This window comes from Rhineura floridana, chromosome 8 (genome assembly GCF_030035675.1).
Source record: "Rhineura floridana isolate rRhiFlo1 chromosome 8, rRhiFlo1.hap2, whole genome shotgun sequence".
Lineage (NCBI taxonomy): Eukaryota > Metazoa > Chordata > Lepidosauria > Squamata > Rhineuridae > Rhineura > Rhineura floridana.
The window spans coordinates 4,440,552-4,458,585 of record NC_084487.1 but is presented as its reverse complement, the minus strand read 5'-3'; the positions used below and the strand labels follow the sequence as shown (position 1 = coordinate 4,458,585).

The 18,034-nt window shown below is 44.5% G+C and overlaps 1 protein-coding gene across 4 annotated transcripts in view; it reads right to left on the bottom strand.

Annotated features, from left to right (window-relative positions):
- The window catches only part of NRF1 (nuclear respiratory factor 1), an 89,665-nt gene that overhangs the window by 55,283 nt on the left and 16,348 nt on the right, over positions 1 to 18,034 (bottom strand). For 3 of the 4 annotated variants that reach the window (XM_061638021.1, XM_061638023.1, XM_061638024.1), the window contains exons 2-3: positions 6,038 to 6,269; positions 2,139 to 2,253 (exon numbers count right to left, since the gene is read on the bottom strand). In XM_061638021.1, coding sequence (XP_061494005.1) covers positions 2,139 to 2,253; positions 6,038 to 6,260 — 338 coding nt within the window. In that variant the 5' untranslated portion in view covers positions 6,261 to 6,269. The remainder of the gene's footprint in view (positions 1 to 2,138; positions 2,254 to 6,037; positions 6,270 to 18,034) is intronic. The other variant, XM_061638022.1, reaches the window with a different exon arrangement.

Below are 18,034 nucleotides of genomic sequence, written 5' to 3'. Positions count from 1 at the left end.
TTCCTGGGAATAGAAGTGCTCTCAATGTAGCAGCTAACCTCTTTCTGTTCAGGGACACTGCAAAGCACATTCCAAAAGACGCCTTCATTTATTCCTAAGCATCATCCCACAGACCTGAGACGGATCTGGTTATACCTTGTGACTTGCAACATAGAAAAAAGGGTGAATGTGTAACTTACAAAAGGGGACTACAACCACCACAACGTTCACAGTGGTTTAAAACTTAGAATCGTAGGGCTGGAAGGAGCCTACAAGGCCATAAATTCCACTCCCTGCTCAATTCAGGAATCCAAATCAAAGCATACCCGACAGGTGGCTGTCCAGCTGCCTCTTGAAGGCCTCCAGTGTTGGAGAGCCCACTACTTCTAGGTAATTGGTTCCACGGTCGTATGGCTCTAACAGTTAGGAAGTTTTTCCTGATGTCCAGTCGAAATCTGGCTTCCTGCAACTTGAGCCCATTATTCTGTGTCCTGCACTTTGGGACGATCGAGAAGAGATCCTGGCCCTCCTCTGTGCGGCAATCTTTCACGTATTTGAACAGTGCTATCATATCTCGCCTCAGTCTTCTTTTCTCAAGGATAATCATGCCCAGTTGTTTCAGTCTCTCCTCATAGGGCTTTGTTTCCAGTCCCCTGATCATCCTCATTGCCTTCCAATTTATCTGCATCCTTCTCAAAGTGTGGTGCCCAGTACTCAAGATGAGGCCTAACCAGTGCTAAATAGAGGGGAACCACACGATTTGGAAACTATACTTCTGTTAATGCAGCCTAAAATAGCATTTGCCTTTTTTGCAGCCATATCACACCATTCACTCATATTCATCTTGTGATCAACAACAATCCCAAGATCCTTCTCACATGTAGTATTCCTGAGCCAAGTATTCCCCATCTCATAACTGTGCATTTGGTTTCTTTTTCATAGGTGTAGAACTTTGCACTTATCCCTGTTAAATTTCATTCTGTTGTTTTCAGCCCAATGCTCCAGCCTATCAAGAGCAGTTTGAATTTGTTTCTGTCTTCCAAGGTATTAGCTATCCCTCTCAATTTTGTATCATCTGCAAATCTGGTAAGCATTCCCTGCACCTCCTCATCCAAGTCATTAATAAAAATGTTGAAGAGCACTGGGCCCAGGACCAAGCCCTGTGGTACCCCACTCATTACCTCCCCCCAGGTTGAGAAGGAATCATTAATAAGCATTCTTTGAGTACGATTCTGTAGCCAAATGGGGGTACAAACAATTACCACCAAGTCTGATATCAACATTTTCCTGATTGTTCTCATCTGGATAAGTGCAGATAGGCATGCTTCAGCAGTGGTTTATTTTATTTATTTATTATTTAATTTATATGCCGCCCTTCTTCCCAGCAGGAGCCCAGATCAATTTCAATATCCAATATCCAGATCAACTTCAGGAGCAAAGAGAAGAGGGAGATCTTACAGAATGAGCTTTTGTCCTGGGCCCTAATTTGGAAAATGCTGGCTATATTGCACACTCTGCAGCAGTGGCAGCTGTGGGGAAGTGGAATCTACTCCAGGTTTTAGTCTGAACTTTCAAGAACTCCTTTAAAGCTCAGACTAAATCTTGGAGCGGATTCCACTGCCCCACTGACATGGAGCCAACAGCCACTACTGCTGTGCAGCATCCCTGAAGGAAACCCAAAGGATCTGCACGAGCAAGGCTGAGATGGGGACACCAAAGGCGTTAGAGCAAAACAATCAAACCTCCTCTTTTATGAAGGGCTGACTCTACAAACCCATTTTGCAGCCTGGTGCCAGCTCTGTGCCATGCACTTCCATGGAGGCTTTTTGAGCAGAACCCAACGCCAAACTGAGTCAGCAGACAGATGTCAGGAAACTAAAGCCAAAATGCTCAACACTGAGCCCACTGGAAGTCGACTTATCCCTGTTAAATTTCGCTCTCTTGTTTTTAGGATGCTGGACTTGATGGGCCTTTGGCCTAATCCAACAGCCAAGCTCTTCTGATGTTCTTATCTCAGTTAGCAGGGCCGACAAAGACGCCCCCCCCCAAAAAAAAACCCCTTGCAGAGCTTCTTCCATTTAGAGGAGACAGTCCTGAGCCAGAGGGACCACCAAGGGTCTGAGAGTATAAAGAAGCTTTCTATGTTCAGATGCTCTTACCGTAACAAACGTGTCTGCTGCCTCTTGCGGATCGAGGGGTTGGACTCGAAAATGTGAGGGCGTTTCCTTTTTTTACCCGTTGCCACGGCAGCGGCAGCTGCCATTCCCACTGGGCCTGTGAACAAATGATAGCTTTTGAATATTCGATGGACCATAGGCTGAAGAATCCCTAAGCCATAAATGCTGCAGCAGGCTACTGACACAATTCCACAGAATATTTGGAAAGTTAAGGATAGGTGCAATTATCATGTCTATAACATTTTGTGAACTTTAGTCCATGAAAACGTATGCCATAATTAGGTCCATGTATCGGCCACCTCAAGGGTGGATTACTTCAGTGCGCTTTGTGTGGGGCTACCCTTGAGGCTGGCCCAGAGGCTGCAGCTAGTGCAGAACATGGCGGCTAGGAAGCTCGTGGGGACAAGCTACAGCCAGCATATAACACGTTTTCTGGATCTGCTCTGACTGCCAGTCTGCCACTGGGTCAAGTTCAATGTTTTGGTACTAATGTATAAAGCCTGATACAGTTTCTCCTTCAAGTTCCAAAGATATCAGAAGCCCGCTCCCCAGTAATCCAGAGAGGGGCTTTCAATATGGCTGCTCGTGTTTTCTGGAATAGCATCTCTGTTGAGATACCTGAAAGACCGTCTTACCCCTTACATACCCAGTCGATCACTGAGCTCTGCAGATGAGGGCCTCCTGCAGATACCATCTTATCAGGAGCCCCATTCTGCACAACATAGGAAATGGACCTTTAGTGTTGTGGCACCAACCCTTTGGAATTCCTTCCCCTTAAATATTAGACAGGTGCCATCTCTGTTATTCGGTGCCTACTGAAGACCCTCCTTTTTCAACAAGCCTTTTAAGTAGAGATCTATCCCCAGTCTGTGTCTGCGTTGGAATTGCTTTTTAATGTTTTTAAACCTTTTTTAAAAAAATAGATGATTTTAAAGCTTTTAAAAATGTTTTTAAAGATGTTTTGTGTTAATATGTTTTAATGGTGGTTTTAATATATTTTAAAGTCTGTTTTTATGATGTGTTAAAGTGTTTTAGTGCTTTTGTTTGCCGCCCTGGGCTCCTACTGGGAGAAAGGGTGGGATATAAATATAACAACAACAATAATATGACATGCTACCACTATCTGTACTTTCCAAAAACAAATGGAGACATTTTTGTTTGGATAAGTTTTTCCAGCTGGATGGAAAGGTCTTAGGTGTACATTCTGTATTGTTTTTAAATCTATCTTTAGTTCTTTTCAAAGCTATTTTAGCTGCTTTTATGGTATGTTTCAAAATTGTCTTGAGACACATGTGAAAGGACATTAATAAATAATAATATTTAATACTTATTATTTTGTTAGTCTTTATAATTGATTGTGGCTGTAAGCAGTGGAACTTTATGAACTGGTGCTTGAGGTTGCTTTTCCCTCTTCCCTCCCTCCTTTTTCCTTGTGTGTCTTATCCTTTTAGGTTGTGCATGCGAAGGCAGGGACCGTCTTAGAACTAAGTTTTATTAGCCACTCTGAGAACCTTTTTGGCTAAAGGGCACTTTATAAATGCTATAAAAGAATAAATAGCGACACAAGACTAGCCTGTTTTTGCTGAAACAGACTAACACAGCTTCCCTTCTGGATATCATTTTTACAGCAATTCTTGTGCGCAGTATCTTTCTCCATGCATACATTTCCACAACCACTCTGCCAAGTAAATTAGCAGTAGCTGTCAATAGGGATTCCTGTTTCTAACTTCAACATGGAGAGATCAGATTAGAAACAGAGAAGCATTGTCAGTTTTAATTGTTGTACTGCCCTCTGCTGGTTACGGCTTCATACAAAAAAACTCTGGCTTGAGGGCATGGGTGAAAAGTCCTGAAAAAATGCAGATGATGGGGAAAGGGTTTCCTTTTCCTCTTCTTAACCTGATGAACTGGTTTTCAGACAGGATTCCAGGGCAGTCTTGATAGCCAGGCTTGTGACCAGTCAATCACAAAAGAGTGTGTGCTTGCACTAGCCATCTGCACCTCATTCAAGTGTGCATTTGGTGTGAAAAAAATTGTGCTTCTCCCTTCTCTTTTTCTGTCACTAATTAGAGCTTTCTTGGGGAGGGGCGGAGAAGTGATTTTGCAACTGCTCAGTTTAATGTGCTGCTAATCCTATATACTGGTAGGGAATCCATTCTCTGAGTGCCAATCCTTATGTAGTCGAAAGACATCATCCACACACACACACACACACAAAGAAGGAAACAATAGTAGGCTTGGCAGAACCCCAAGGTTTGCAGAAAATCTCTAGGGGCCCCCAAACGCATAAAAGGACTGAACCAGCTCAGTGGACATGGAAAGCTGACCAACTGTTGAGGGGGATGGAAACTCGGGGAGAAGGGATGGAGCATCTGTCATGATCGCAGAGTTCAGCAGTGACAATGAGTCTGAATTGGAAGGCTACAGTGCTATGATATAAGGAGCCAGAGGCTGTGATGCTGATAATCAGAGGATCGCCAAACCTGAGGCTGGCAGGCAGGTGCTCATGGAATCAGTTCCCACAGCACCAGGACCAGTAGAGCTGGAGCCAGGACCATTTCAGGTGCCTTCTATGCCACAGTAGTCCAACACTGCAGGGAGTGCACTAGGCGGGAGACCATGGAACACAGAAGAAGTGCCCATGTGCAGGCCAGATGGTAGGCCCTTTAAGGGTCCCTTGTTCTCCACAAGAGGTGGAGCCGAGGAAAGGTGGACTGGAGGGAGAGGCTCAAAAGGGCTTTGTTGTTCCCTTCCATCCCTTGCTGGAGCAAGTTGCGCACTAGCAGCTCTCTGTGGTGCTGCAACAACTGACCAGCCTTGCCCTGTGGGCTCCTCTGCAAGACCAGAAGGCATGGGCTAGCTGGGACCTTGAACAGGAGCTCTCCACACTGCAACATTTTGCTGCAGGTCTCATTGGTTGGTAAACAAAGTGGGAAGAGCTGCAACACTTCAGAGAGTAAGTGGTTTCTTGTGGCCTGCAAATTACCATTTGCCATCTCACCTTCCAGTTCAGAAGGATCCCAACAGCAACTTACTTAAAATAACAAAATACATTTAAACTGCCCAAACCATTCAGTTAGCACTTGAAGTTAAAATAAACTCTAACAGAAAAGCTCCTTTCCTTTTATAGAAGTTTTGCTCATTGGATACCAGAAGTGAACAGAGAAGTTGGTAGGTACATAGCAATATATAAATATTTTGCAAGTAGATATCAGAACATAACCCAGTCAAAAGGGGATAATATTTCCTAAGGGTGCAACACGAATCAGAAACTATGAAGGCTTTTAATTCATGTTAGCATGAACTGAAAGGACCAGGAAGGATGCTAAAGGCCTTGTTTTATTTCAGCAGGTATTTTAAGTCAGTTTTTCTGATTTTCTGGTTAATTTTAACTGCTTTTCTCTCTCTTTTGTAACCTTATTGTTTACCGCTTAGAGACTACATGTTAAGGGGTATATAAATGGTTGAAATAAATAAACGAAGGGAGTGGAAGAAAAGGCATCCCTATCCATGACTGGTGAGTGAATCCCACTGAAGTCTCCTCCTACGATCAATAGATCAGAGTTTAGAGAATTTATTATCTGAAATATTAAAATGGCCACATCTTTTGACTTGAAACAAAGCCCACCCAAGTATATACTTCAGTGCTCAAAATCTGCCTTTTCTTCTTGGAAAAAAAAAGTAGTAACAATGTTAAGCTTTCTGAGTGTCCTAAAGAATTTGAGCCCTCTTATTTGGGCATCTGTGGCCTTATATGGCCAACCTTGTGCTACCCAGTCAAGTCCGCCCCAAAAGAGAAGCAACTCAGTCCTCAAGAAACACTTGCACTTTTTAAGGCGCAGGGCAAATGGGGGAACAGGAAAGAGCACCAGGAAACGTACCAGCCGCGGCCAGGTGGGCAGTCACCTCATCGGTAGCCGTGGAGTTGAGAATGTCCGAGTCATCGTAGGAGGTGTCTTCAGGAGAAGATGGCGAGTCTTCATCTGCACTGAGCATGCTGTGCTCCGTGTAGGTAGCCACATGGACCTGCTGCACCTGCTGGGCCACCGCATGGGCCTCAATGGTGGCCATGTGCTCCGTCTGGGTCACCGTGTGTTCCTCCATCAATAGCTACTGTTAGAGGAAAGGAAATACAGACAGGGAAAGAAGTGAGGCGGAGGAAATGGCAGGCTGACTCCTGACAGTTATCTCAAGGATCAGAATCCAGAACAGAAAGGGGCCTTGAACAGATGAATCAAAGCTGCAGCAAAACTGAAAACGGGAAGCTCAAAACAGCCGGTTTTAACCAAGATATGAAACATTTAGAACTCTATGAGGTATCACATGGACTCCAAGTCCATCAGATCTCTGGGATTACTGGCCACCATGGAAATGTTCTACCTCTGCTGTTGGGGGTGGTATGCCTCTGAATACAGTACCAGTTGGTGGGAGTTGCAGGTGGAGAGAGTGCTGTTGTGCTAAGGTCCTGCTTGCATCTGGTTGGCCACTGTGAGAACAGGATGCTGAACTAATTAGGCTTTGTCCTGATCCAGCAACTAAGCCTTTGTTATGTTCTTATGATTGCTGAATCTGCATTGCTACCAGACTGGCCGGTCACTTACAAAAGCATGATATTGGCAGAGAGTGATCCTTGATGTGACTACCTCTCTTTCCCCCTGTTCAATTTCATTCAGTGCTCTCTGGTCTAAGTCATCAGAAGGCATCTGCTGTGAGCACCATACCACCACCACACCTCTCCAAATGGTTAGCTCCTGCATTGTACATGTCATCTACCATCTCCCCACCTTACTGAAGGTGAAGTCTCTTGATTAAGGTCATCCTTGCCCATGAACTGATGCCTTCATCTCTGCTGTCTTCAATGCTCACCTTGATACCTGATTCCTCAGGAATTAGGAGCATGGCTTGGCACCCTCTAGTTATACAACCTTCAGCCAAAAGCTCTTAAGACAGACAACATTTCTCTGGCTTTATATATCAGCGGAAATGTCAGAAGTGTCTTTTGGAAATAACCAGATTGGGATAAGGAAGCAGATTGGAACATTAATTTGGGAATGTTAACTTCACTGGTGCAACTGAGCTGTTTGGAGACTGCAAGCCACAGTTAGCTGAGTGGAACTCTTTGGCTTCTCTTCATAGCTAGACAAATTAGCTCACACCCAACCTTTTCATAATATGCCCGTGCCTCAGTTATTGCCCAATTCACTCAATATCATGCAGTGCAAAACCTAGTGGAGAATTTGGCTTTCAGAGAGGCACACCTGACTGTTTTTCCCACCCCTCTGAGTGAACCCTCTGGCTTCACAGAGACCTTCAACAGTTCTTCACATGAATGATCTCCAGCTCCTCTGGTGGTGGTGGTGCTGCTGCAACCCATTTTAGGTCAGGCCGTGATCTGGCAGTGGGTCCTGACCCTCCAGGTGAAGACCAATGTTCTAGAGTAGCCCTATTGGTACAAAGGGGATTTTCCTCCCACAGAACTGTGTGTGTGTGTCCGTCCAGGAGCACAGCTGGGAACTGAGGCCTCAGGAAGAGTCTCCTCAGAGGAATGAGTGGAAACGAGACAAGGATGACTAAAACCACTATACATCCTTCAACTATGAAGACACCTTTTAGTATGAAATTGATGTACTCTTTGAAAACATTGGGTTGTATTCAACTAAGTCCTACTCAGAGCAGACCCACTGAAATTAGTAAACCTAAGTTAGACATGTCCATTAGCTTCAGTAGGACCAGCAGTGAATACCACCCATTAAGACAAAAACCTCTGCACGTTTTCACTGCTGATGGGTTATTAATTATTTATAATTTATTTATGCCATTACAACATTTTGGCAAGAGTGAAGAGGCTTCCAGCAACAGCTGCCCAAATGCTAGAGAGGCAGGGCAAGCAGAATTAGCTCTGGCTGCCCTTGAGATGGAGGGCAGGCGGAAAGGGCTTAAAAAGGCAGGACAGAAGATGGATGGGCCCAGGGAAGGAGGAGAAGGCAGCGGACCAAGGGAAAGTCAAGGATATGATCATTAGGGCTGGGACTTAGTTTGGAAGCTCTGGGACAGACAAAAGCAACTACTTCACACAGTGCCAAGTTAAACTCTGGAATTTGTTCCCACAAGAGGCAGTGATGGCCACCAACTTGGATGGCTTTAAAAGAGGACTAGCCAAATTCATGAAGGACAAGGCTATCAGTGACTGCTAGCCACATTAGCTATGCTCTGCCTCCACAGTCAGAGGCAGCCTGCTTCCAAATACCAGCTGCTCGAAACGACAAGAGGGGGGAGTGCTGCTCTTAGGTCTTGCTTTTGGGCTTCCCATCGAAGCATCTGGTTGGCCACTGTGAGAACAGGATGCTGGACTAGATTGGCCCCCTTTGGCCTGATCCAGTTGGCTCTTCTTATGTCCTTATGGGAGTGGCCTAGAAGAATGAGGGGGAAAGGAGATCAAAGAGAATGGGCAGAGGGACCTGCACATGGGCATCAGACTGACTTGAAACAACCTCCCAAATTCTGGGCTGCAGGCTTCCATCTATGTTATAGGAGAGAGATGGGCAATTTGAATGTTACCTTTCTACAGTAGACTAGTTTTACTTACATCAATCCCTCTCTTTCCTCCACCCAGGCAAGCAAAAGGCAGTATCAGAGTTCAAGGACACATTTCAGGCAGGTAAAAACTCCCAAGGGGTATGTGAGATATGGCTGGGCTCTTCTGAGAAGCTTGCAAGCAGGACCTGAGTGCCTCAGTGCTCTCCACAGTTGTGATTCTCAGCAACTGGCATTCAGAGGCACACCACCTCCAACGGTGGAGTGACTACACAGCTATCATGGCTTTTGTTATACCCACTTTAATGGGGAAGGGGGGAAGCCCCACTGGATCGGACTTGTTTCTGAGTAGACATGTAGGATTGTGCTGCTAATGAGCCAAATGCTTTCCCATTATTCTTGTGTTCACTGGTCATGGTAACTTGCACTTTGTGGGAGAAATATAGACTGAGAGGCCAAGCCTTGCCCAAATGCTTGGGTGAGATCTGAAGACTGGTCCAACCCCAACACTATTATCTTTTTGGCGCCAGATCAAAACTTTCCTCTTCTCCCAGGCATTTTAGCATGTATTTTAAATTGTTTTTAAAAAAAATTAAATTGTGTTTTTAAATTGTTTTTGTGTTTTAAAATTTGTATATTTGTTTTTAATGTCTTTAATTGCTGTAAACCGCCCAGAGAGCTTCGGCTATGGGGTGGTATATAAATGTAATAAATAAATAAACTTTATACAAGAGGTGGCTCTTGGCCTAATTTTATGCAGGTGGGGGGAATCTGGAAAGACAGAAGGGCGGGAAGGGTGAATGGGTATGCATGAAATAATAGAGTGATGGAAGGGTAGGAGTGTCCTCTGCAAGCAATCAGCTCAGATCTTTGGCAAGAGTGGTCTTCCTTCCCCTGACAGGGAGTGAGGGGGAGGAGGCAGCATGGCCAACTTCGGTTTTAGCCCCACCCACCACCAGCAAGGAGCCCTCAACAGATTTCCCCTAAAGGAACATACCTGCTTTATATCCAGAGCTACACTGCCTCTTGCTGATAGGTATAAGCATGATACAATTCATTGCTTTTAAGTACATTAGCAGACTTCATACCACATGTATAGCATGTAACCTGACAGCCTTGGAAAGGAATCACATGAATACTGAATGAGATCTTCATCCCGCACTTCAGGATTTTAAGTTACAGTGCAGTTTGAACTTTGGTTTTAGATTACATCCCTGAAAATGGGTTGTTGTGAAGTCGGAAAGAGGGCTTGTTCTTTCTCTTTTAATTTGCCCTCCCATTCCCTGTACTGATAAAGGGCTCTGGGGATGAAGCCAGAGCTGATTTAGAGGAGACCTGCTCCACCCACCAGGCCCCAAAAGCGAAACATCACACAAAGCACAGAGGCTCATCTGGAGCGACTGCAGATGGAGCATGAAGATTTTCTCAAGAGCCATCTACTGTACTTATTGTTTTGCCATGTCATCTGATGCTGCTGCCTGTCATTCTCAAGACAGACATCAATAGCAACAAACCCCACAAGCAGCATTTGTTTGGAAGGCGGGGAGAGGGAAATGACTGCCCATTTGCTACCGGGCCAAGTTCAAGGTTCTGGTGTACAAAGCCCTATACAGCTCAGGACCAGGATACCTGAAAGACCGTCTTATCCCTTACATACCCAGTCGATCACTGCGCTCTGCAGGTGAGGGCCTCCTGCAGGTACCATCTTATCAGGAGGTCCGTTCTGCACAATACAGGAAATGGACCTTTAGTGTGGCAGCACCTACCCTGTGGAATTCCCTTCCTTTGAATGTTAGGCAGGCGCCATCTCTGCTATCTCTTCGGTGCCTTTTGAAGACTTTCCTCTTTCAACAAGCCTTTCAGGTTGAGACCTATCCCAGTCTGCATCTGTGTTAGAATTGCTTAATATGTTTTTTAATGTTTTTAATCCTTTTTTTAAGTTGTTTTTTTTTAAATGTTTTTAACACTGTTTTGTTTTAATGTATTTTAAGATCTGTTTTTATGATGTTTTAAAGTGTTTTTAGCTCTTTGTTTGCCACCCTAGGCTCCTGCTGGGAGGAAGGGCGGGATACAAAGAAAGAAAGAAAGAAAGAAAGAAAGAAAGAAAGAAAGAAAGAAAGAAAGAAAGAAAGAAAGAAAGAAAGAAAGAAAGAAAGAAAGAAAGAAAGAAAGAAGAAAGCTATAAGCTCAGTCGCTGTTACCCTTGTTCAAGATAAGGATAGGAAAGGGCTGTAGTTCAATGGCAGAGCATCCACTTTGCTTTCAGAAGGTCCTGTCTTCAATCCCAGGGTAGGGCTGGGAGACACCCATGCCTGAAACCCCAGAGAGTCACTGCCAGTCAGTGAAGACAATACTGACCTAGATGGGCCAACGGTCTGCCTTGGTACAACAGGCAGCTTCCTACACTCCTAAGATCTCCAGTGGTCAGGGATTGGGAGCCCCAATGCCATACAGCTCCTTGCCCCTCCCCATGAACGTTGTGACCAGAGCCCATTATGTAAATTAGTAAGAAAATACAGAAATATGCATATCTGCATGTTTTATACAGGTCACGGCATCCAGCTTTGCCACATAAATTGTTCTGGTAATTTTTTTTTTGCAAAATTTAATGTATTTCCTTTTAATACAGAGTATAAAAACTACAGCACTGGGACAGATTTTAACAACAGAAGCCATAATCTAGTACTAAGCTGCTGTCCAGGGTGAAACACTATACATATTTGTCCCCATGTGCAAAACCAGCCTCAAAAAGGAAGCCACCCTCTCAGCTCCATCCTTACTTCAAGCCTTGTGTTAGAAAACTGAAGCTCTTTAAACTGAAGCAACTGCTTATGCGGCCAAAATTTCCTACGCTAGCAAAACCTCTTTGGTTCTTCTCATGTTTTATGGGTGAAGGCAGCCCCCCCAAAATATTTATTGTTACGATCAATGACCAGCATAAAATAGACATAAAACTCTCATAATTGGAGATGATCCAAATATACAGGAGAACAAAATGCAGTAAAATGTGGTAATAACATACAAGATAAAATTGTTAAAACATGATATTATAAGATAAGATTATTAAGACATAAGATTATAAAATTCCAAGGGGGGGGGAAAGGTTACAAGATGGCTAGGGTTAAGGCATAGACACACTCTAGAGGAGCCTTCTTCAGTCTGGTGCCCTCTAGATCTTTTGGACTACCACTCCCATCAGCCCCACCCAGCATAGGTATGCTAGCTGGGGTTGATGGGAGCAGGAGTCCAAAACTTCTGGAGGGCACCAGACTAGAGAAGGCTCCTCTAGAGTGTATGGGCAAAAGCTGACTGCTGAAGTAATAGGTGGGTTTGATATTTCTTGTCATGAAAATGTATAAAAGTGAGACATAAAGTGAGAAATCCTAATGCAAACTATTGCATGGGAGGGTGGTAGTTGTTTTATGCACAAATATACTAAACACCATTTCAGTTTGGTCTATGACCGTAAATAAAATCATGTCCTGTAAACACCGTTTCTTTTGCAGCTCTGAGATGTGCACAAACACACAAACGTGCGTGGCAACTCATTCTTTGGAGCAGACCAGTTTTCAGAGGATGCTCTCTCATATCCAAGGTGAACCAGTTGCCACCAAGGACCCTAAACCCGAGGAAAAATGATCCAAAGTGCTTTCTCTCCCATGTTACTTGGATGCCAGTTCTATGCTGACAAGAGGTGGGAATAGCTATTCCGTCAACAGGGCCTGTACCCGCTGGTGAACAGGCTGGCGTGCTGTCACTAGGCTCCTGCTATCAGTGGAACGGACAGCCAGTGTGGTGTAGTGGTTAAGGTGTTGGACTGTGACCTGGGAGACCAGGGTTTGGATCCCCACACAGCCATGAAGCGCACTGGGTGACCTTGGGTCAGTCACTGCCTCTCAGCCTCAGAGGGAGGCAATGGTAAACCCCCTCTGAATACCGCTTACCATGAAAACCCTATTCGTACGGTTGCCATAAGTCGGAATCGACTGGAAGGCAGTCCATTTCCATTTTCATCAGGAACGTATGTAAACTGGTTTGAAAGCATAGATCAATGCTTTGCTGACTTAGTTCACATCAACACAGAGCGAAAGTCTGTTGTGCCTGCAAAGATCTGGGAAAGTGGACTCCATCTCCCATTGCTGATGATTTCCCTTTTCCGGCAGAGGAAGCAGTTTCACAAACAGTGAATGTCCGGGGGGGAGAGGGAAGGAATTAACACCATTTTGGTTTCCTCCAAACCAAGTTCCATGGCAACATCATGACAAGTTCTGTATCTGAAGTTCTGCTCATTACCAAAGTTATTCAGTGAGAATTTGCAGAAAAAATGAAATGGAGAGTACATCATCACAGTCAACAGTCTTCATCAGAATCTGTGAGGAACCAGTAGCAGCTTATTGTGAGCAGAGCATTATTCTTCATTTCTTTGTGATTACTTGAGCCAAAATGACTGATATTGGAAAGGAAACTACTAGTTCTCCACACACACAGATCAGGAACTTGTTGCAGCTGTTATTGTGAACTCATAGAGTTTGGTGTTGTTTTCATTAACTCTTAAGAAGCCATGTCTGCTCTGGTGAGTACCTGTGCTTGCAAGAGTTGCTCTCTCTCACTCTACACCAGTGCCTCTCTCTTCAGCTTGCCTTTGTGACATACGTCCCACACAACAGTTTGACTGTCAGAACCTAGTTTAGTATGGTTACGAGAAAACCAATTAAGGTTATTCCTCAAATGTTACAGCAGTACCAGCACTGAACTGTCTTCTCCAACATGGTGCTCTTCAGATGTTTGGGACATGTTGGCTGGAGCTGAAGGGAGTTGTGGTCCAAAACATCTGGAGGGCAACAGGTTGGTGAAGACTGGTCTAACACTACTGCATCAATGCCAGGATGAGTGTCACCAGTTTTTGCAAAGCAGAGACAGTTAACTATGTCCAGACTTTGTACCAGACCTAAATTCTTCAAGTGCTAGCATAGGCGGTGACAAGGGATGAGGTCTTTGAGATCTCCTCTTCATGACTGGCAAGTAATGAAAAGTGCTGAGAACATATTAGAACATTCTTCACAGCACCACTCCTTTTCATTGCAAGCAGAGCACATTTTCAATTTACCAAAGAGCAGGAAAAGGTTCAAGATCATATTACGGATTTTGTTTGACCGGTCAAGAATGGACTACAACCGACTTCCCAGGAGGAATCGCTCCGCCTGTGCAGCCTTTGAGACGAGCTCCCGTCTCAGAGGAACCTTTTTCAGTTATAAAATCAGTCAGAAGACTTTTTGACTGGAAAAGATTTTCTCCCAGGCAAGGGAGAAACGAAGAGATTATCCACAGAAAGCTTTGTTTTGTTTGTTGGACTGGAATTCATTGGAATTGCCCATGAAGGAAGGTAGCCAGCAGCGGATGGAGCCAGGGATTACAAACAGGCTCTAACTGATTAAACGAGACTTTTTTTTTCTTCAAAGAAAAACGGAAATTAACAGGCAAGCATCCTCCTGTCTATTATCATTATTTTGTTATCGTTACTGCAAAAGAGATTTGTCAAAGAGTCAGCAACAAAGAAGCCCTGGGTGAGTTATAACTTTCTCTTTTACATACGGAACTAAGGAGGAAGAAAATCGAAATAGCTTATCTTTGTTTTTTATTGCAAAAAGCTGGCATGGAATTGAGCATTTTAAAGATATAAACAGATGAGAGGCATCTAATTTGAAGAGAAGATTTGATTTATCTGATATTTGAGTATTATATGTCTGGGACTATTTTTTCTGGTCTACTTTTTTTTTTCTTTTGGCGAATCTGCTTATTCCTTATGCCACTAATCATTTGGACGCTGTGAACTAAATTTGTTTTGGACATATAAGAGATAAGGCAGTTCGTGCTGTCTAGAGGGTGATGTCATCTGGCTTGAAAGATTAACTCATTTGTGACTGGAAAAAGAAATAAACTGTTCTTTGCTTGAGAATAGTGACTATATTGGAATTGAAGGGGTTTTGTTCTTTTGGTTTTAAGAATGACAATCAAGGAGGTGACTGAGACCCTGGATGTTCAGGAAGGGGTTTTCTCTCTAAATATGTTTCAGAAAATAATGAACGAGATTAAGCTAACGAAAAAAGAGCTGGGACAGAACAGACAAGAGACGAAAATTGGATTTGGCAAAATGAGACAGGAGCTGAAAGAAATTAAGGATTCTATATCTGGACAAGAAAAAGAAGATGAAAGAAAGATCAAAGGGAAGGTTCAAGCCCTGGAGATTGGAATAGAGTTATCAAATATGGACCTGGAAAAAAAATTGGATTTTATGGTTGTGATGGATCCTAAAGACAAATATTACTGTTTGGAATTCAACGCTGTCCCTGAAGGAATTGGTGAAGAGATTAGAGATAAAGATATCAACGACTCGAAAAAATTCCTGGATTGGAAGGATTCGATGGAACTTGAAATAGAGAAAGTTTATAGAATAAATTCCAGATATGTGACAATGGAAAAACTCTCAAGAGATGTGTTAGTGCATTCTGTAAAAAAGAGGAACAGAGATACAACTTTACAACAACATTTCAGCAATACATTCAGAATTGATGGCAAGAAAATATCTGTGATGAAAGAAAACCCTATCAGACTCTTATTATATGACCATGGCAGCAAGACCAAGATTATTGGGTGTGCAAAGATGGAAGATGGAAGATGCAATCAATACTGATAATGGGAGAATGGGAGAAGAGCTATTGAAATTACTGGACTTAGTAGACCTGAAGAGATGGATTAATTGACATGTCTATTTGGAGAAAAATTGATGGATATATATCTCAAGGATTAGAAACTTCTCTTTGACTTTTTGTGGAAAGAATAAAATGATGAGATTTGATACCAATTAAGATAACCACTGGAGGAAGGTGATTGTATAATTTGATTAAGAGACAGGTTTGTTATATATTATAGACTTATAGCTACGACAAATCGGAAGTCAATAGTTTTTATTGTAATAGTTATTAATTTGTTTTGTTTGTTTTGTTTTTGAAAATTTGAATAAAAATTAATGATAAAAAAAAAAGAACGGACTACAACCTGGGAGACCAGGGTTCGAATCCCCACAGCCATGAGCTCACTGGGTGACCTTGGGCCAGTCACTGCCCCTCAGCCTCAGAGGGAGGCAATGGTAACCCCCCTCTGAATACCGCTTACCATGAAAACCCTATTCATAGGGTCGCCATAAGTAAGGATCGACTTGAAGGCAGTCCATTTCCATTTCATCTGAACTGTACCAGTCCAATATAATAAGAATTTTGGACTGTCTAAAATGTCTTCTTGCAGTGTATTATTATCACCAAGATCTCTCTGCTTTTCAGTGCCTAATTTCTCAAAGGTAACGAAGATATTAACAAAGCGAACAAAAGCACTTCAGAATGAGTATTATGTAACCTTTGATTAGCATGCCATAAATCAGGGGTGAGAAACCTCAGGCCCAGTGGCAAACGTATCTTCCCAGGTCTCTCGGCCTGGTCCATGGGAATCTGCCCAGGCCACACCCCTTCCTCAGCCACACCCCCTCTTCTCTGCAGGTCACACCCCTCAGCAGCCCTATTTCACACCCTCCTTGAGTGGTTTTACCTGGCTTAAATGTGTCCTTGAACTCTGATAATGCCCTTTGGTTGCCTGGGGAATAGAGGGGAGTGTGTCCAGAAACTAGCTCACTACACAAAGGCAAACTTTACATCTGGCCCCACCCACCACTGGCATACGGCCCCCAGAAGGTTGCCCAGATGGGAATGAGGCCCTCAGTCTGAATAAGGTTCCCCATCCCTGCTGTAAAATGTTATCAAAGCTATTCATAACTGTTCCTATGCTATCAGCCAGCCAAAACACTAAATTTTGGTCAAGTTCCTATATCTCTACTGATTCCAAATTAACCTCCCTGCTAAACGTGAGCAAGTCAGCCACCTGCACCACCATTTCCAAACCTCTTGGAAGTATTGCATAGTCCAGTTTTGTCTAGAAGTTACACTTTACTAGTTAAATATTTTCAGTCAGAATTTTTATTATACCGAGTTAAATATTTATACAAAAATGTACACATACACACACCACCAAAAAACACCCAAAGCCTCTGAAAGCTCTTCTCTTTCAGCAGTCAAGATGCACAGTTTTTTGAAAACAGCACACTGAAGTGGTCAATTTGCAACCAGTATAAACTTCAACCATTATTGTAGGTCAGGAGTTCCCAAGATGTGAGCTAAGCTTCATTCAAGTGGTCTGCAACATGTTCACTGTCAGCTCTACACTGCATCAGCAGTGTCAGGGGGGGGCTGGAAATTCCTGGGTCTTTGGCAGGGAAGGAAAGTCCTTAGCCAGCAGTCGGGCTGTAAATCTGTCAGGCCTATCCGAAGCGTACTTGCCGAGTCAGAAGTCCAGAAGCGAGGTCAGTGGAGGTCCGGGATCAATTGCCAAGGAGGTCAGTCAAAGAGATGCTGCAGGGAAACTAGGTCTACACAAAGCCATGCCTGACGTTGCAGTCAGCAACAAGCTGCAGCCAAGGTGTGCCTTATAAAGAGCAGGATGGACAGCAGGTGTGAGCCCTCAGCGTTTGGGCCTGAAGGAGACAGGCCTGCCTCTCTTCTGCCTGACCTTCTGCTGTCTCCGTTCTGCAGGTGAGGGGGGAGTATCCTGTTCACTGTCTGTGTCTGGCTGCAGGGCCTCTGCTGTCCCTGGGGTGCTCTGCAGCTGAGGGGCAGAAGGAGCTGGATTCTCAGGAGGCTCCTCCGTGTCTCCTGCTGCTCCTGGGTCTGCTGCTGTTACTCCCGAGTCGTCCTCATCTGAGGAGTCCTCTGACGGGACCATGACACTATCCCCCGCCCCACGACCAACCCTCCGCCTCCCGTCGGGGCCCGGGTTATCCGGGTAGCGCTGGTGGAAGCGCCGGACCAGACGAGGGGCATGCACCTGCGCCGCCTCTTCCCACGAACGTTCCTCAGGGCCGTACCCCTGCCAGTCTATGAGGTACTGGAGGCGGCCCCGATGCCTCCGGGAGTCCAGGATCTGCGCCACTTCGAATTCCTCTTCCCCGTTGACTTGTATCGGTGGTGGGGGCCGTGGTTGACTACCCAAGGGGTGAGGCGGGAGAGCGGGAGTCAGCAGTGATCTATGGAAGACAGGGTGAATGCGGAAGGAGGCAGGGAGTTGGAGCCGGAACGCCACCGGGTTAATTTGCTGGGTGATCCGGAAGGGACCTGCATTCCGAGCCTCCAGCTTGTGAGACGGCCGTTGCGAACGCAGGAATTTGGTTGAGAGCCATACCCCGTCGCCTACCTTCAGCGGCGGGCCTGGTTGGCGGTGGCGGTCAGCAAAGCGCTTATACG